At 38.2% G+C, this 21,379-nt stretch overlaps 1 protein-coding gene across 20 annotated transcripts in view; it reads right to left on the bottom strand.

Annotated features, from left to right (window-relative positions):
* The window catches only part of TCF4 (transcription factor 4), a 388,054-nt gene that overhangs the window by 360,659 nt on the left and 6,016 nt on the right, over nucleotides 1–21,379 (bottom strand). For 16 of the 20 annotated variants that reach the window (XM_040264426.1, XM_040264413.1, XM_040264416.1 and 13 more), the window contains exons 2-3: nucleotides 20,360–20,451; nucleotides 18,656–18,728 (exon numbers count right to left, since the gene is read on the bottom strand). In XM_040264426.1, coding sequence (XP_040120360.1) covers nucleotides 18,656–18,728; nucleotides 20,360–20,431 — 145 coding nt within the window. In that variant the 5' untranslated portion in view covers nucleotides 20,432–20,451. Of the gene's footprint in view, nucleotides 1–18,655; nucleotides 18,729–19,189; nucleotides 19,301–19,368; nucleotides 19,553–20,359; nucleotides 20,452–21,379 lie in introns of those variants that run through there. The other 4 variants (XM_040264427.1, XM_040264419.1, XM_040264428.1 and 1 more) reach the window with 4 other exon arrangements.

Raw genomic sequence — 21,379 nt, 5'->3', positions numbered from 1 at the left:
AGCAGAGGTCCCAAGAACCCCAATGGAATTCAGAAGGTATTGGAATAAAATCATCCAAGTAATGAAAAAAAGAAAACAATGTCAACCTGAAATTTTGTGCCCTACAAAATGATCTTTCAAGAACAAGAATAAGGACACTTTGGATAAACAAGGATACAAGACTTGGGCTCTAACATTTCTATATCAAAAAACTTCTAAAGGATATATTTCACCAAACAAAATGACCCCACAAAGGCCAAAGAAGCCAAAAAGTATTGAGCAAAGAAATTACTAAACAAGTAAATCTAAACACTGTCTATAATGCTTAAATAAGAATACTATCTAATTTGCAGGAAATATTTTAAAGTTCCAAACAAAAGTACTCTAAGTAGATAAGAGAGTAATATAAAGAACAGGATTCTGTGGTGCTAAAACTGTTTCAAAGGAAAGTTAAGATTATAAACTTTAGACTTTGTCAGATAACTATGCACAGTAAAATCTAAAAGAATCACTAAAAAAAAATTTTTTTTCAAATAATGAGAGGGCAAAATGAAGTAAAAAAAATGAAATACTAACTAGCTATACTTTAAAAGGAATAAGAGAAAAAAAGAAATGTATAAGAAGCAATACAAATCAAAATTTAAGATTTAGATGACATTAATCACAGAGCTATTACATCACACAATTCCAACAGGCGTCTTCACAGCATCGTCTCTGTAAGAGGCATAAACCAAAATATACAAAAAAGTAATGGACTTAGGTCATCTGATATCTGATTAGACTGAAATTAAAATTCATCTGTAGCAAGAATACTTAAAACATACCATCTAGGATGGGTTGAAAATAAAAGGTTAAAAATAGATACACTAGATGAATATTAGTGAAAAAAAAAGTGAGATAACTACACTAATAAGAGACCAAATAGATGATGAGACAAAATGGTAGAAAGAGGATGACCACAAATAAAGTGGATAAAGTGTTGCATTAACCATGAAGACCTGGTCATTCTAAACTTGAGTGCATACAATTTCAAGACGTACAAAAGCCAAAACAGAAATGGAGAATCTGCAACATCACCATGAGACAGGGTCATTTCAACCCACTTCTCTGAATGACAAGATGTTAGGCAGACCAAAAAAAAAAAAAAAACTTTTGTAAAGGTATAGGCAATTTTAAGGCACAATTAACAAGCTTAAATTTCTAGACACATAAATCCTTCAACTCAATAATAAAAGAATACACAATCTTCCCAAGCACACAGTGGAACACTTAGGAAAACTGATTAATTAAAACTGACAATAAAGCAAGTCTCACAAGAACCAAAGAACTGCTGTCACATAGAACAGTTCTCTGACAACAATTAAATTACATTCAAAGTCAATAATAAAAAGATAAATAACACGTTCATTTGTAAAATTTTCAAGGCATCAATAAATAGTGCAAGAATCAAAGAAGAAAATGATTTCAAATACTTACAAATAACATATAATGGAACATGTTACATACTAAAACCTATGGAATATATATTAACAGCAATACTTAAAGGGCATTTTATAGTCTTAAGTTCTTAGATTAAAAAAATAACAATGAGCTAAGTGGTAAACTTAAGAAGTTAAAAAAAAATCAGAATAAACCCAAAACAAATAAAAAGCTGGCAATAATAAAATTAAAAAGTAATGAAGTAGGAAAACACACACACACACACAATAATCCACAAAGCCAAAAGCTGATTCTTTTCGTAAAGACTAATACATAAGAAAAACGTCTAGTGATCTTGATCAAGGAAAACATACAAAAAAATTAGGAGTGAAAAATGAAACTTAGTTATAGAATCAGTAGAGATTACAAAAGTAATTAGAGAATACCATACACAACTTTAAGGCAATCTATTTAAAATTTATACGAAATGTGAAATATTAAATCATCATGTATATAATTTTATTCAAATATATAATTTTAAAACTACTGAAAAAGAAAGTAAAATTCTCATTCTCAATATTTAAATAGTTGAAAATTCTATCAGTGCCTTAAAATCTTCTCACATGAGGCTCAGATTGTTACACAGATAAATTTTGCCTAATTTCAAGGAACAGATTAGTTGAGACTTACACACATTCTACAAGTGATGACAGAATGAAAATACTGTTGTATTCATTTTACAGGTCAGTATAACCTTGGAGCTAAAACCAGATAAGGACAGTAAGAGAAGAAATATTACATATCAATCTTAGTTATAAGCATAGATGCAAGATACTAAAAACAGAAAACGGAGTGCAGGAGATTACTTTTAAAAGAGTAATAAAAACACATCAATCACACTAACAAATTCCCAAAATCCAAAGGGCATGTACCATATGGAAAAATATAAATATCACTCACAATATTAACAGATTGAAGGAGATTTTTTAAATCCTAATTTAAATATGTGTAGAAAAAAATTTATAGAAACACCACTACTCACAAACTCTAAGCAAGATATACATAGAATGACACTCCTTAATGAAATATATACCATCATCAATGTCAACAGTGAAAATCAGGGAAAAGACAAGGATACCTAATACTGCTATTTCTATTCAAGAATGAACTTGAGGTCCTAGGTAGCACAGTAAGACAAGAAAAGAAAAAGAAAACAAACTAAAACAGATACATCTGTTTGCAAGGGGTATGAGAAGAAAAACAACTTTCATTATTCACACACAATATGAATATACAAAAAAGTGTAATGAAAGCACATAGAGAATTTTAGAATCAGTAAGAGAATTTAGCAATATGGCTAACCATGAAATCAATACCCAAAGATCAATTACACACACACACACACATGTGTGTGTGCGTATGTATGTATATATGTATATATTAAATATATGTAACAATTTGACTATTTAATTTAAAAGAAAATACCATTATCAATAGCAGTAAAAATAAGTACTGAAGAATGTCATCAAATGATATACACGACCTCATGAAAAAAATTATAAAACTTTGAGATATCAAAGAAGACCTAAAGAACTGAAGAGATACATAAGTGCAGATAATCATCCTTAAAAATACATCAGTTTTTCCCCACTGATCATTAGATCTCATGCAACACGAACAAAATCCCTAAGAGGCTTATGAAAGACCTCGGCAAACTTAACTTTAAAATTTCTGTGGAAGAAGACAGGCCTCCAAATAGCTAAAAGTAAAAGGTACACATAGGATGAGAAGAAGAGAAAAGACCTTACTACCACACACCAAAATGTGGCAGGAAACTTATTACAAAAATGGCACTGGGGCATGGGCAGACAAATTGAAAGATCAGAAAAAAAGGGGCTCAGAATGAAAGACCCTTACGAACACGGACACTTTCAGGATTGCAGAAACAGCACTGTGGAAGCCTACAGAAAGGACAGACTTCTCAATAAATGATTCTAGAACAAATGAATATCAAGATATTTAAGAAAAAGCAGAATTAAAAGCCCTACTTGCCACTCTACAAAATCTATCCCAACTGTATTAGAGACTTAAATGTGGATGTTGAAACTATGAAATCCCTTCTTGAAGAAACATAAAAAAGAATACCTTTATGACCCTGAGGCAGAGATGGATTTTCCAACCGTGACACAAAACATGGAAAGGTAAAGGAAAAAAATGACTACATTAAATTTAAGGCCTTATGTTCATCAAAAAATACCATAGGGAGTGTAAAAAGACAGGTCATAAAATAAGGGAAAGTATTTGCAGCATGCATGACTGAGAAACAATTATTATCCACATATATATCAAGAACACCCAGGAATCAATAAGAAAAAAAATCAATGGAAAACTGAGGAGGGAAGATTCTGTAGAACAAACATGAATGATAAATAAATACATTTAAGATGTTTAACTTCATTAAGTATCAAGGAAATACAAGTTAAGACCATAGTGAGATACATTTTCTATTTTATAACCCCTAGATTGATATAACAGGCTTCCCTGGTGGCTCAAACTGTGAAGAATCTACCTGTCATGCAGGAGATCTGGGAAGATCCCCTGGAGAAAGAAATGGCAACCCACTCCAATATTCTTGCCTGGAAAATCCCATGGACACAGGAGCCTGGTGGGCTATAGTCCATGGAGTCACCAAGAGCTGGACACGACTGACTAACACACATCCACACACACACACAGACACAAATTGATACAAATTAGGAAATCTGAAAATACCAAAAGAGGACAACAATATGTACCCTTAATAACCTTTTATGCTGTGTGTAAATTGGTAACAGCTCTGGAAAACAATTTGGTGCTATCTTAACATCTGCATGACTCTGTAACCTAGGAGTTTTACTCACGGATATCCAAGACAGCAAAAGAGATGAGCAAGTGGGCATCAAGAGGTGTTTAGGAAAATATGTAGTCTCAAACAAATGGGAACCAATCCAAAGGTTCACGAACCGGACAATACAGAAATCAACTGAGGCACATTCACCAGCAGCGGAAATGGACGAAGGCCACACACAGCAACATGGACAGATGGGAAACACGTGACGCCAAGGGAAAAGAGCGAGAGGGCGAGGCAGCACAGGACTGACACCACATTTCTGACCCTCCATCAAGCAAAGCCCAACATCACGTTGCTTAGGGATACACAGACGTGTCATTAAGCTACTCTAAAAAAAGACAGACTATTTACCTCTGGCAAGAAAGATGGGGGAAGGCGGATAGGAGGAAACCCACAAGGTTCTGATGATGCTCCAGTTCTGACACGGAGTGGTAAGCCCCCAGGTCTTCCTCACGCCATCATTTAGCTTCGTAGTTCACATACACTATATGTATTATTCTGCAGGTCTCCAACATCACAAGGGAAAATGTGTTTGGAATACCTGGTTGGGGTAAGGCTTATGAAAAGTGTATGCAAGGGAAGGATACAGAAGCCGCCAGTGTAGGCAACAGTCAACAAACTCTTGCTGTGAAAGAGGGCCGGTCAGTGGAGAGAGGAAGAGGGAGAGTTTGTGTTTGGCTTATTAGGCTTTTGTTGTCTTTCTAATTATGAAATATTAGGAGCACAGAGGGGTCAACCACAACATTCTACAATTTTCCTTTCCAAAAAAATAATAATAAAGTGCTGCCAATAACTGTGGAAGCACCGTGTGTGCCCTCCTCACGCCAAAAGGAAGGTAACTGTATTTCATTTTTCTTTGAAACTGAGAGTTACGAAGGTATGCCTAGATGCTGATGGGAGTTCCCCAGGAGGCAGGAACAACACGTGAATGTTGTCCACTTGCAGCAGGATCACCCACTGACTCGCCAGCTGCAGGCACGTGTGTTAAGGAGCGTCCCGCTCAGCGCAGAGGGTCCCGGACCTCACTGCTGTCACTTCAGCACCCTTCCGAAGAAGCACACACAGAGCCCGGGGCTCCCAGGGCCAAGAATCACTCACTGGCGTGGCCATCAGGGTCCAGCCTATATTCACCCATTCCCCCGTGCTCTAACCAGCTGGGCCCAAAGCAAAGATGGAAAGAGAGAAGGAGGGGGGAAAAATAACTATTTTTTTTCCTTCACTTTGAATCGTGAATATACCACAAGAAGGGTGACGGCTTTCCTAACGGACTCACAAACTTGGCAGCTGAGAGGAGATTTCAAAGTGTGAAGCATCACATTCGTGAGAAAACGAAGGGAGGCAGGCAGAGAAGGAGTGAGACGGTCAGAGGGAAAGGGTTAGTGGGAAGGTTCACCAGGAGCTCTCAGTGGGGACAGCTTCATTCTGTGGCTAATCCAAAGCCACCGGACAATTCTCCCCATGGCTGCCTCAGACAAAACACAAGCAGGTAAACAGCATTTTCATCACAGATGGAATATGGTCCAAATCTGACCACCATCCTAGCGTTCACCAAAGATGCTCAGCAACATCGTGCTGATGTGCTGATACCGGACCCCCAAGTGTGCGATGGACTCAATTCCACAAGTTGAAATGAACCATCAAACCAGTCAAGCCTAAAGGAAACCAGTCCTGAATATTCGTTGGATGGACTGATGCTGAACCTGAAGCTCCAATACTTCGGCCACCTTATGCGAAGAGTTGACTCGTTAGAAAAGCCCCTGATGCTGGGAAAGATTGAAGGCAGGAAGAGAAGGGGGCGACAGAGGATGAGATGGTTGGATGGCATCACCAACTCAATGGACATGAGTTTGAGCAAGCTCCGGGAGATGGTGAAGGACAGGGAGGCCTGGCGTGCTGCGGCCCATGGGGTCGCAGAGAGCTGGACACAACTAAGCGACTGAACAATCAGAACCTGTGCTAGCAGAAGCCTAACTAGTGCGTAATTACTGAAAACCATTAACTACGAAGAGTCCCTTTGGTCTCTTGCTCCCACTCCCACCTCTGCACCCTCTCACAACAGAACTGTAAAACCCATCTTCCACTTTTATCAGAAAATAAAAAGCACTTCTGTGGTGTCTGGGTGCAAAAAAGGCAGTCAACAGCACGTGGTAGCTGAATGAGGTCTCAGTGTTTCCATTAGAAGATGTACAGTCAATTTTCAAGTATTCAGGTTATAAAAAGTTTCTCACACGTGCGCACACTCGCGCACACATACACACACATGCAAATGCTACTGCGAATGCTCCCCAGAGGACTAAAGTTACACATTCCAAGTAAGGTCTACAGCCCATTCTCCATCTTCACCACCCACAATGGAGGCCTAACAACCTCATCTCTCACCTGGGTTTCTGAAAAAATCTCACCACACACGGTTTGGGCCACTGACCCTGACTGCCCCTGCAGTGCGTTTTCCAGGCTGCAGCCAGAGGTCTCCCAGGCACAAAGCTGATGGGAGGAAATTGCAAAGTCTCCTGATCTTGCTGCCTGGCATGATCTGGCCCCTACCTTCCACCTCTTGAGCTTCACCTCTAACCCAGCTCTAACCCCTCTCCAAACACCAGGCCCTGCTGGTCCCCAGTCCACTTCTCCCATGTACCCCGCCCTTCCTCTCAGACCTCAGTCCAGGTGTGCCAGCTTCAGGAAGCTTCTCCTGACTGCTAGGTCAGACACCCTATCCTCTGATGCCTCACACCTCTCCTTTCTTTGCTTGGTTATTCAGTGAATGTTTCCCACATTCAGCCAATGCAGAAATATACCCATCTGTATGCAGGTCAGGAAGAAACAGTTAGAACTGGACATGGAACAACAGACTGGTTCCAAATAGGAAAAGGAGTACGTCAAGGCTGTATATTGTCATCCTGCTTATTTAACTTATATGCAGAGTACATCATGAGAAACGCTGGACTGGAAGAAACACAAGCTGGAATCAAGATTGCCGGGAGAAATATCAATAATCTCAGATATGTAGATGACACCACCCTTATGGCAGAAAGTGAAGAGGAACTAAAAAGCCTCTTGATGAAAGTGAAAGAGGAGAGTGAAAATGTTGGCTTAAAGCTCAACATTCAGAAAACGAAGATCATGGCATCCGGTCCCATCACTTCATGGCAAATAGATGGGGAAACAGTGGAAACAGTGTCAGACTTTATTTTGGGGGGCTCCAAAATCACTGCAGATGGTGACTGCAGCCATGAAATTAAAAGACGCTTACTCCTTGGAAGAAAAGTTATGACCAACCTAGATAGCATATTCAAAAGCAGAGACATTACTTTGCCGACTAAGGTCCATCTAGTCAAGGCTATGGTTTTTCCTGTGGTCATGTATGGATGTGAGAGTTGGACTGTGAAGAAGGCTGAGCGCTGAAGAATTGATGCTTTTGAACTGTGGTGTTGGAGAAGACTCTTGAGAGTCCCTTGGACTACAAGGAGATCCAACCAGTCCATTCTGAAGGAGATCAGCCCTGGGATTTCTTTGGAAGGAATGATGCTAAAGCTGAAACTCCAGTACTTTGGCCACCTCATGCAAAGAGTTGACTCATTGGAAAGGACTCTGATGCTGGGAAGGATGGGGGCAGGAGGAGAAGGGGCCGACCGAGGATGAGATGGCTGGATCGCATCACTGACTCGATGGACGTGAGTCTGAGTGAACTCCAGGAGTTGGTGATGGACAGGGAGGCCTGGCGTGCTGCGATTGATTCATGGGGTCGCAAAGAGTCGGACACGACCAAGCGACTGAACTGAACTGAACTGAACTGTTCATTATTTTATTTCTAGCACCCAGTATAGTACCTGCTACATGGTAGATGCTTAATTTTTTTTAACTTTAAAAGTAAATCAATAACTTCTTGCATATAAATTCTAAAACAAATATCAAAAATATTCAAGTGTGGGAATAAAAGTATATCTTAGTGCCCTTGAATTAAATGAGTACAATTTACAAATCTGGTACCTCATTTCCACTCCAAAAAAAAAAAACAAAAATATATGGGGTATAATTATATTGCCTTCTAACAAGTCTTTGGTACCAAATTTGAGAAGACATTCATAATGCTCTTCAAAGTCCAAATTCCATAATCATTCAAATCCATCCCCTTCCTTTATACTCATGTAGTACCCATGTAAATAGGATTTCCATCTTTCAGTTAGTCTATACTTAGTTTATTTGAAAGTATCCTTGGAAGAAGTCTGCTTCCACACTTTGACATCACTTATTTGAAAAGCACTTTCTTACTGAGTCAGTATAGAAGTTACGCCCAAAGACAGCAAGCAGTACCATGCTCCAACTGCAATACTGACACCCAAATATTTTCTTCTTTATATCACCATAGTACCTCACACTGCAATCTGAATCTTAGCTCTCAAAAAACATTTACTGAATAAGTGAACAAGCGAGTAAATCAAAGTTAACCATTCTTAATAATTCTCTTGCTATTTCAGCAAAACATATTCACGCTGCAAAAAAAAAAAAACTATACGTAGTCATTCCTTTCATTTTTCTGAAGCTTTCGACATTCTTTAAATAAACCTTCAACAATAATGGATTTTGTTTAAGTAAAATTATTTAAAGTACTAATGGACTACTTCTCACCTGATCCAATTCTACCAAAATTACTAGGGATATTAAAGTGGGACACTGCAAAATGTATACCCATGTAAAAGAGAAACAGTTCCACATGGGCTGAAAGGCAAATGAAAGAATAAGAAGAGGCTAACAAGACCAAGGAGAAATTAAATATCAAAAGAAAACTAAAAACTAAATGAAGATTCACAGCACTCACAAAAGAACAGAACAGCATTCCATGGTTTGGGATACCAGTTGGTACACAATGAAACTCTAGAAGGTACACAGCAAAGAACAATTATTTGAACAAGGATTGAAATTACATTGTTCAGTCTTCCCTTCCAAATTGCAAAACTGGGTTATGTATGAAACTGCAGATTCAGTCTTGAAACATGACTACCCAGCTGATGACCAAAAGCTTTTCTCTGAGTTTTAAGGCATAGGGTTGCAAAATATTCCCAACATGAATCCCTATGTTCGAAAGTGAAGACTAAGTTTGAGGAAGACATAAGTTTGGAACTGACTTTAATGAGTAAATTAGGTCTAGAACATTCTCTTTGTCATAAAAATCTTGTTTATATTCTATAGCAAATACAGTCATTCATTAATAAATTCTTCCTATGCCAATTTCAACTAGAACTTGAGTTCTGGGCTTAAACTGGTAACTGGAATCGTGTATTACACTGAAGCACTTGGAGGTCACACAGAGAAGGACATTTTAATCTGAACTACCCAACACTCAAGGAGAGGTGGTGTTTACATATTTTTCCTATGTGGGATGTAATTTTGGCACATTTTATTCAGAGGTGTATCTGGCCACTCCATAATGTTTTTACAAACATTATATGGGTTTCGGCTATGATCACAATATCTTTGAGACTGTGTTTCAAATGCATTTCCAAATGTATTGTATGGCAATTATAACCAGCACATTTCCCTGCTAGCTTCTGAACCAAGGGCCACAGCACCAGTAATGGCCAGTGAGGATAATAAAATTATAATGCTGATGTTCTGCAATTGGGAAATATTTTTAACCACAGTATAAAACCCCTCTTGAAGTGTACTGGAGAGTTTCACTTTATTTTTCCAGCTTGAAGATGCAGGCTTTGAGGGTCTATCACTTTGCCAATATGAAGTAGCTATTTAACAGCAAACATGGCAAAAGAAGCTAGATTGCCAGAATTCAGTTAAAGAAACTACTTTCTCCAAATTAGCTTAAAATTTCCACTGCTGAATGATATAGCAGGAAGAGTTTGAAACTGGGAATATCAAAATCTTGATTTCCACGCTGCCACTGCCATTAAAAATATATACATATGGGGAAGGAACTGGATTATCTGGAAAGGAAATCTCAAAATCAGAAAAGGGAAAATAAAGGGGGCATTCAAGACAGGAATGTCTGTTGGAGGTGGTGCAGATGCCTAGACCACAGCTGAGTCCACTGTTGAGCTGAAGAATCTGCTCTCTTCCATCCAGCCTTCGCAATGGACCTCCTCTATGCCTGGTTCACAGCGATCCTGACATAAAATCCTCCCCAACATCCCCATGTCAAAAAATCTCTTCTTTCAAGAATCACACTCTATTTGTCCATGAAACCTTCATTATTAATTTTCCCCAGCAAGAAGTAAGTCTTCTCTTTATCTAAACTCCCACCATGTTAGTGACACTCACCTTCTGGGCACTGAGTACTAATTAAACATGTGCTTTCCTGCTCTTTCCTGTCAAAAATATATCCCTCTCAGGGCAGGACCTTGCTCCCACAAAGCCCTCTAGGTCCTGTAATTGCTAACACAGGGGATGTATGCATAGCATGTACTAAAAAGATATATTAGATGGACCATCAGTAAGAATTATGATGGGGAGAAAAACTAACTGGCTAGATGGATACAACCAACATCTTACAACACTATATTAAAACATAAAGGGCTAAACTGATGCTATGCTATGAATCTCCAGATAATGACACACACACACACAAGAAACAGAACTTTTGAAACCGTTCATTATCCATTTTTATCCGTCTTAAGTAGAAATAAAAGTAATTACTGACAAGATATGCAAATGTGCATCCTTTCCACAACTTGCTCATCAGTATTTTACACAAGATGAAAACTAGAGGGTCTAGAGCTATCATTTCAATATCTTCCTTCACAGAAGCTAGGTCTTTCTCTAGTTTAAAGTCCTCGAAATGCCTTGTAGTTAAGTCTTGGCTTGAGCGATTTGAGATTCAAAACCTTCCATTTGGATGCCTTGCAATTCAGCTAAGCACCCCAAAAGGGAATGTTTAAATTAATGGAAGATTAAAGCAAGGAAGAACATTCTAAAAGGTATTCTGTAATGGGGCTTTGTCACCACCTTCTCTGTTTTATTGGGAAAACAGTCTTTTCCCACGGGCCTGAAAGTTTATATGCCAACCATCAGTCTCGTTTAACTATTTGAACTTAAAAATGTCAAAGAAGAAAAAAAGTAATGGAAATGCTGACATGCTATGAAGTCAAGAGGCATAAGCAGGTGCTCCTGCAACCCAGGGTCATAATTCAATCAAGCTGTATTGTGACGTCATCTGTTACAGAAAAAAGCCAAATGGTTTATGAACAGTGCCAGAACCCCCAAGATTAAATTACAACCCTGATATTTAATCAGGGGTCTTACTTTGTTATTTTTAATAACACAATACATTTTAACAGTTATTCGTCAACTGCCTTAGCCAAATTAGAGCAGGTGAAGACAAGTGACCTGGATTACGAGGGCCATCTCTCACAATCTGAACTTTTATTATTTTTCAGAAATGGAAGATCATACAAGTTTCCCTCCTTTTAAGAAACATACAGTTGGTACCAACGAATTGAGTCCAAATCTTAATTAAAAGCAGCATGGGGTCCCTGACCAGCGGGTCAGGACATCTGTATGTGTGTCCTATTACAGCCCATAACCAACTGTATGATTTGAGCAAAAGATATTTAACCCTCCCAAACCTTGGCTCTTTATTTTAAAAAAAAAATCATAGACCATCTCTAAACTCTCCTGATAAGTCTAAATTTCTATAAATCTTTTACTTAAAAAAAAAAATTGTGTAGTTTCTTTGGGATTCCTTGAGGATCAAAGTGCAAAATCTGTGTAGCTGAAAAGATGAACTTTTAATTTAATCAAAAATCATTACCATCGAAGAGGCATTTGTCAGCTAAAAATTGAGGGGCAATATCAGTATCAGCAAACGAAACAGGTTCTTTAAAAAGTCATGTACAAATAGTGCTGAACGTGTGAAGGGTTGTTTGCAAAACAAATCAATACAGGCACATCCAACAATGGATTGCAGTTAATAAACCACATATAGTAATTACCACCAATGGCAGTTTAGAAAGTCATTCATTAAATGTTAATTGTCACACAGAAGTACAAAAGCAGCCATTTGAACAATCAAGTGGCTGCACCTTTAAATAAAATACTTTCTTACAGCCCTGAAATTCATCCATATAAACTGACTCTAAACACACCTGGGTATTTGATATGCTGATTAACTGGGCCTTTATTTATTGCTGAAATGAAAGTAAATATGACAAGCTTTTCAATACTTTTGCTATTCCTTTGAGCCTGATATAAAATATATATATATAACGTATAAAAAGTATTAACCAATCTTCTCTAAAGATTAAATTGCTATTTCTCTTACGTCTCTCACAAGCATTAAGAGACATATGGTTCAAAAGGACCCACCTAAATTCATGTGCCTACTTTATTGCGGAGTCTAAGTGGGCTCACAAATTTAGAAAATGGATAACCCACATGTAAGCTAATAAACTTGGTGGTCAATTTTGAAAACTTTATTCAAAGTAATAAGAAACTGGTAACCAAAAAAAAAAAAAACACCCTATGATATGCTTTACTTTATTTTCTGTAATACTCAGCACCATCCAATTGACTTGGAAGAACACCTGGTCATAAAAAATTAGGTCATAAAAGACAAAAAAAATAAGAAAAGAGGGGATTTTTTTTCCCTGTTCCTACCTAGCTTCATTTGGATGCTCTGTCTGTGCAAAATCTGACTTACCCAACATACAGATATAGGTTCTCAAAGTCTGGCCAAGAACATTTTGGTTCCAGACTTGTAAACCAAAGAACGTTTCAAAACACACCATGTTCCTTATTAGACAACTTCAGATCTGTTATCTTGGCTTATGGGAACAGACCTAAATGGCATCATAATACTAAAAGTTGAAAATCACAGGCCTGGGGCCACCAGGACTCAGCTCTCTGCCTTGGACGAGGTTGCAAACTTCCAATATAAAATGCAGTTTACCATTAGGAGTAAATGTTTGATCTATAAAGCTTCCAAAATTACTTTGTTTATCATAGCAGATGAAAGCAAAAAGGAATAATTTTAAGCTCAAAACAAAACTGTTTATATGACAGTCTTGACTGCTCCATGATTCTAAGCATTTAAGACAGATTCGAGCAATTAACAGCATAAACTTTCATTACATAGTTCTATTATATATGTTTATGTGACTTAGCTGTTCATCTGTTATTTAAGTGATTTCCTCATTACAATAGTAGGGTAAAGATAATTTGCTGATGCTGTCAAAAATGTTAAGCATTTCAGGCTCAACAGATCTCGGATCCCTACACTTGTTTAATGCATTTTATTTACTTAAGTCAGTGTCAAATAGAGTACTGCTTCTTCCTTCTGAATTTAGAAAATGTAACATTTTAAGCACTTGTCTGGTAATAGACATATCAAAACTTAACTTCAAAGCTGCTTATTTTAGGGATGCAGACAGAATTCAAGATTTTTGTTCTGGAAAATTAGGTTTCAAAGATCTAACACGAAACTGTAAGACTTTTTTTACAGTTAAAGATAGGAAACCATTTTTTTTTAGATATTAACAGAGCAAGCTTGGTTACCTCAACTTGGGGTTTGACTAGGTTCATAAAAATTGAAAACAAAATATTTTTACTGGTACCCAAGCAGATTGCTAATTTACAGAAAAACCAAGCCACAACTTTGAAAATATCCACTATATTTTCCTGGTTAAAAATATAATAATAATAATATGAAAGAGATACTAAGTCACACTGAAATCCAACATAAACTACAAAGCTAGCTTATCTGGATAATAAAGCAGGAAAAATAATGGATATGGCTTATACCATTAGTGTAAACATGTTTTTTAAAAATGTTTATCTATTCTAATGATGAGGAATAGTACTGTACACCAAGCCTCGTGAGTGTGTGTGTGTGTGTGTGTAGTACTGTACACCAAGCCTCGTGTGTGTGTGTGTGTGTGTCTTTGAAAAGACACTGAACTAGGCAGACAGACCTATGTTTAGAACCTAACTCATTCCTGGCTGCCTTGAAATAAAGTAGTTTATCATCTCTGAATCTTGGTTTCCTCATTTATGAATTGAGCATGGTAATCCTGGCATCTCATTGGGTTCTTGTGAGGATAAAAAAATACAAGAGTATAAAGTGCATAGCACACTGCTTGGCATAGTAAGAAGCACTTTAATTCCATCAGCATCATGCCCATCCACACCCTATTATTCAATCTAACATCCTGCAAATAATCACAGGCCAGATCAGGCAAAATAGAATGATCAACGATCCGAAATTCAGCTCCAAACCTTAAAAAACAAAGGGCACATATACATTTAGAAGCATTTGTAGGCACAAAGATCAGTATACAAATCCTGAGACCCTGTTATGCAACACAAATTACAGAAAAAACAGAGTCCTGAAACCAATGTTACTCCAATAAAAGGATTTGCAGGGCCACAGAGAATCAGCAAATCAAAACTTGTTTTTTAGAATAGCAAATAAACACATACTTGAGAACCTCTTAACATGGGCCTCAGTTTTCTTTGGCTGTACAATGAAGGCATTGGGCTGTGTATTTCTAAGGGGATCCTACCCCCCAAATTGTATGATTCTAATGAAATGGGTTTAACACCACATTCCTTATTTTTTAACCGGTTAATTTATTCTTCGTTTTACAAAAAGCCACACAACCATTATGAACTGCACTGTAATAGTAAGGCTGTTTAAAACAGACACACACACACACACACACAATTAAATAACTCTACTCCACAAATACCTTTGGGGGAGACCAATTTTTTTTTCACACCGTAACCATGAACTCAAACTGTACGGATGGAAATTAATTCAGGATGCTGGCCATTTGACTCTTCCGTACAATACAAAACGACCCACTGGATCGGTATTTTTTTCTTAGTGAATTTTCTAAACTGATCTGTCATTTGGGTGTCACATGGATATTGGTGAACAAACTTGTGTGAATGTCAAGAGACATTTTTTCGTTTCCAGAAATGACCATGACAGGGATGTGGTGTTTTATTGCTGCTATTAATTGTTAAAACACCCACTCATTTGACACCTTTAACAAATGCTGAACACCTAAGTAAAACTAAACAGTTACAGGGGAAAAGGCTCAACTTTTAAACTGAGGGAGAAAGATGCAGAATCCGTCACAGACTAAGTGTAAATACTTGTAACAGATGTGACCAGGGCTATTGTTGAGTATGGATAATTTCAGAGCCCCAACTTTCAAACCACTTTCTAAAAGATGCCAAAGCTAGTGTGTTTATCTTTTGCTTATAAAGGAATCAAAGGTGACCAAATAAAACTGCATTTGTTATATTAGAAAATTAAATCCCTGTTCATCAATAAATTATAGATTCTAGAGGCATTTTTTTTCCCTTTTGGGTAACTTGGCCATCCTACTTTTTAATGAGAATAATTTTCCAGTCATCCAGGCATGTGGATGCTGTTAGCTTGTTTTAAGATCAATGATATAATGGATCTGAAATCCCTTTATAAAAGTCACCATATAAATTTCAACTATTTCTTACAAATAATTCCAGAGCCCACCAATTCTCCCTGTTAAGGTCATCCACACTCTGAACTATCATGGCTGAATTGTTTTAGTGCTCTCTGCTGAACACCTGCAAACATCAAACAAAAACGGCTGGTCCTTTCCTGGGTTGACAAAAGCCTTTCATGTGAAAAATGCTCCCTGGGAATGTCAGGCTGTAGCTCAGGTTACATTCCAGTCTCCCTAGCAGCCTCACCATTTCTTAAGGTGGTAGGGAAAACCATGTTTGTGAAATGAAAGATTAAAGGCAACATGGCCACACTTTATTTTCATTCTCACACTGCAAATCACGATGGAGTGTCCTATATATGAATGGAACTCACAGCTACAGAGAACTTGAAGCCTGAAACATCACCATGCCTCACTTTGAAAGCAAAAGAGCGGTTTACCCCAACATGAACAGTTCACTTACACTTCGGATCTCTTTTCCCCTGGACCCAAGTTTCAAAGCTACCCATGAAAATGATATCTGAGCACCCTTGCTCGGGACAATGGATATTAACCGGATGTACATTTAGAAAATTATTTCTCAGTCCAAAGTTTTCTAGTTCATCCTTTCAGGAAAGGGGCAAAATGCACTTTTCCTAATTTTTTTTTTTTTTTTTACTTGTTGTGCTTTAAAAGGGGACTTAACTTTATTACTGAGTAGAAACAAAGCCACTTACTATGTCTTGGACAGATGAGAAAAATCAACACTCCAATCTGTACTCTGTATATTACAGTCCCCATCATACTGCTTTGGATGAATACCCTGCATTTGCAATCCAGCTGCTAGAACAAAATAGCCACTACACTTTTTACCTTTATAAGTAAACATATGGGCCTGAAAACTACACCTTTGGCCGGTACAAAGTCACTTAAAGCTCAACACCTTAAAAATAATCACAACATATTCACTGGAAATATCACAACCTATCTCACTAACGATGAAGTCTCTGTCTTATACAGATTTACTGTCTGTATAAGACAGGTTTATGTATACAGATATACTGTCTTAAGAACTGTGTAAGTTTCAATATATGACCACTTACCAAAATTCATCAATACATATCCATACTCATCCAGCCTATACTCTGTAAACACTTAAACATCATAGCAAAGACTTCATTTAAATGTGAACACAGAAAAGGGACCAAGATGCACAGAAGTCTTTTAAATATAACACAATTTCATGCTTCTAAATCAATCTTACTTTATTAAACCATACCAAAACTGATATACTTAATTATTCCAAATGTGTCAGCTTTTACAAAAAGTACAAAAGAGTATTTTTGCACTGACTCTGAAAGCAGTCTATCTCTGAGCCTTTCTGACATAATCTACTTTCAGATTTCAACTGAATACACATTTTCTTAAGGAAAATCTTGAAGAAAACTACTGTCAGAAATAAAGTTAGTTTTGATACTAACATGAAAAATTAATTTGCCTACAACAGACACTTGCACTCATCTTTCCTTCAAAACTGTAGAGAACACAATATAGAAATGTGGAAGATACAGTATGAAAACAAAACAACAAAAAAAATAATTCCCAAATTAAAAATATAACAGGTTCCAGGACAGTCAAAACACAAACATATGGTCAACAGTCCTTTTAATCAAAGTAGACTTCCCCCAAAAAAAGATAAAATGTAAGTATAGGAGGCATCTCATATTTCATAAATCGAGTTTTAGAGATAATTCCCTTAGACTTATGGGGCCAGCAAAAGGAGAAGTAACTTATTTGGAAATGAGCAACTTTTAAAAGCCATTAGTTTTAGAAAAAACATACCAATTATACAAATCACAAAGATGAATAGGTTTCTTTCATTGCTACAGCACCAAATGAATATTAAGAGATGTGAAATTATCTTCAATAGCTAACAGACAATTCCACTGATATCTCATAGCTAAACGATGTCAATGTTTACCAGTCTGACTTAAGAACAGGACTCTGTCTAATGTCCTTTTAGGTACCACTGCCAGAACTCCTAAGATACTATAGCTGTTTAACAGGCATAAATGGATTTAAGCCTTGAACCTAAAAGGACAGCAAGCAACAATGTATGCCTCCTTCTGATATGAAATTCACTGGACAAAAAAATAACTTTTTAAATGAATAGCATATTTTCACTTTTAGTAAGAGACCTTCAGAGAGTCCCCTATTAAAACTCCTCCTTAGATACCAGATAATCATTGCACACACAGATGCCTTTGTGAATACCGCTAACGTCTTTTGAAAACATCAGCCAAAGGTCTTTCATTTATAAAATGTAAAAGTCCTTCCAAATTTGTAACTTTAAACATAGCAAAAATTCACTGTACAAGTAAATACTTAGGGGGAGAAAAACAGTTATAGCACCAAAAAGGATATTTTAAATACAAATGAATTCATATTCAGCTCTTGGATTAGAAAGAATCTCTCTATTTACAGCTATGGTTTACTTTGCAGCATTCATCTACAAAATTAAGTGCTCATTTTTTAAAAAGGGTTAATTATACATAGTTCCCAGAACACTTGATTATTTACGAGGAATCTGCCCTTTTCATGAAAGTTAGATTTTTCCCTCTATTTTCAGTAAGGAAACATTAATTTATTCCCCCATGTTAATACTGCCTTATCTTCACGTTTGATTACAACTGTATTAGAAAATTGCTTTTAAATTAAGTGACAGAATTCTGAGACAATTTTCTTGATTCAAAAAAAAACTTTTAATTTTGCAAAAGATAACGTTTTTTCCTAAGTTATACTACTAATGGATAATGAAATAACCATATCATTACAGGCTAAAATTTCAATGACTTTTGCAGAACACTTTAACAGAGCCAAAAATATACCATGAGTGAACAAACAGCTAAGAACATTTAACTACACACTACGAAAAGAATTTACATACTTGAGCCAGTAAAATGTCCACTCGCCAGAGAAGTTGGTCCATTTTTCCCACTGCTCACAGGAGGTGAAAACATCTAAAAGAAACAAAGAAATATTACTGTTGAAAAGAAGACCTCCGTGCCTTCAGAGATCATCTGAGACCTTTCATACTCTCACTATATAATGTACAGTTTATGCTAAGTGTTCATTTTAGTAAAATACATCACCATCCAACTTAAAACTAAAACAGGTACAATATTACCAATCACTCTCACCCCCCCACCCCTTTACCACTCTGCTCTTTCTTTTTCCTCAGGTTCAGTAAATCGCCAGAGCTAGGCAGTACATTTTAAACCACAGCACAGTCCCCATAATGTTAACAAGATTCAGTTTGGAGGGCAGCGAGCTCTCTAGAAGACATGAGTTTTACAAAGGAGAAGAAAAAAGTTGTTTATTTTATATTGAAAACCTTGGCCATAAACGTGGCAATGTCCATTTCGATCCCGAATAGGATTTGCCTGTCACATGTGAACCCAAATAAAAATAAAAATGCCACCTGCACTAAATTCTCATTTCGTCTCTAACATGAGAGCATTTTGAAGCAAGACTCTCTCCCCCTCTCTCTGTCTCTCTCTCTCTCTCACTCTCTCTCTTTCACTCCCTCTCTCTCCAGCATTTATTTCGACCCTAATTGGTTTCCCTCCTCTTCGACGTTATCTAGTGGATAACGAGCACCTTCCCTGAGTCAGAGCCTGCAGAAAGCAAAGGAACGAATGGAGAAAGTGCAGCAAGCAGAAAGGGGGCTAAAAGCTGCCTAGGGCTACATTTCCTGGCAAAACTTCCGAAAGCCATTTCTCCAAAAGGTCTAGAAGAGCAGCAGCAGCAACAGCAGCAGCAGTAGCAGCAGCGGCAGCAGCAGCAAGAAAAGAGAGCCCCCCACTTAGAAGGCGGTTTGGATTTTGTGTGTTTTGTGGATTCTTTTCATTTTGCTTTGCAAATGCATCTGACACCAAACTCATTTGGCATTAAAAATGAATTAATTCCCCTGACATGCTTGGGACTTGGTTTGGGGAAGGGAGACAAAGTGATGGAGAAGGACCAAGTTCAGCCGTAAAACTCCACAAGTGTCTAAGTTCTGCTTTGGGCTGATCTCCCCGACTACGAAATTTACAAAGTCTAAAGGATTTCTAAAGAATGTGTGCTCAGCATATACACACAGGATTTTTCAGAATCCCAAGAAAAGATTTAAGTGGGAGGAAGGCAGGTCCTACTGATTCCAAACCATCATCAGTTTAAAACTTTGAGCCAACTGAAGTCTCCTATTTTCTCTTTTCCATTTTCAGAAAAACAAGTAAATAAATTGAGTAGCACACAAAGTACCAGTACTTTTAGTGTTCTGATAAGGCCAAGTTAAGGGGTGGTTTACAGTTTTAGGGGTGTCTGTTTTTCCCTTCCACTGGGGTGGGACTCCATTATTTGGGGGTTCGGTGGGTAGTGAATTCAAAGCAAGTAATCAGAGTGAAAAAAAGCCGGAATCCTCCATCACCCCCAAAAACTGTAGTTAAAAACTTATCAAAAAGACCTTCATGTTTACCAAGGATTCAGCCAAATAAAAATTATTCCTGTCCTTCAGGTTCTATTGGTTTCTAGCTCAAAGTGCTTGGGTTTTTTGGTTTTGTTTTGTTTTGTTTTACAGCTGTTGTTAGTTTCCACCGTTCTTTCTTACCGCACTGAAATCCAGTAAATCACTCAGCTCTTTGTCCGTGCCTAAGGCAGCCATTCGCTGTTGGTGATGCATTTTAGCAAAATCACACAAACCTAGAAACATGGAAATAACCGCAATCAGAAAATCCAGTCCCAATCCTTGGAGAAAACACAATCGGATTTTTGGAGACTGGGGGTGGGGGGGTTGGGGGTGGGGACGTGGGGGCGGGTGGGATTAAGGTGGAAAGGAGGGAGGGATAGGAGAGTTGCTGGGTTGTTTTTTTTTTTTTTTTTTAAGATGGAATAGACAGCAATAGCAAAAAAAAAAAAGCGATATTGATACTGTATTTCCAAAGAGACGATCAAAACTGGTAACATCCACTATAAAACCAAATCCGGGAAAGGGGAAAAAAAAAAATTTTGCCGCTCCTCAGCGCATCATTTTATGCAACAGGAGGTAGAGCGAGAAATGAATGGATCACAGAGAAAAGAGAAACTACTCGGAACGATCCGGTCTCAACTTTCCCCCCCACCCTCCACCCCACCCCCCTCACACACACTCACACACTCGCACACACACGCGCGCGCGCGCACACACAGACACACACACCACTCCCCTCTGCGTTTCAAAGTAGCTATAAAGAAATTAAAGATGAGCGTCTCTGGAGTGAAAACACGTCCAAAGGGGGAGGGGTGACAGGGTCGGCGAAAAGGACGGGGGGCGGGGGGGCGGCCCCGCGGTGGAGGGTCGGGGCTTGTAATTGTCCAGCGCCCTAATTTGTGAAAGAAAGGGTTGTAAAAATTAAAGTCAGGCCCTTGGCAAAGTCAGCGGTCCCTCCGAGCGGCAGCGCCGGGGAGGAGGGCGTGGGGGGGCCCCACACGCCCTCCGGCCGGAGCCCCGGGCCGCGGGGGCGGGAAGAGCGCGGGAGGGGAAGGGGTGTCTCCAGCGGGAGCGCCGGGGAGACCGGGCGCCCGCGGCGCCGGAGGCGCGGAGCCGCGCGCGGGGCCGCCGAGCCCGAGCCCCCCGCGCCGCCCGGCGCTC

The sequence above is a fragment of the Oryx dammah genome, unplaced genomic scaffold (genome assembly GCF_014754425.2).
Source record: "Oryx dammah isolate SB20612 unplaced genomic scaffold, SCBI_Odam_1.1 HiC_scaffold_22, whole genome shotgun sequence".
Lineage (NCBI taxonomy): Eukaryota > Metazoa > Chordata > Mammalia > Artiodactyla > Bovidae > Oryx > Oryx dammah.
This window is presented reverse-complemented; position numbering and strand designations above follow the sequence as displayed.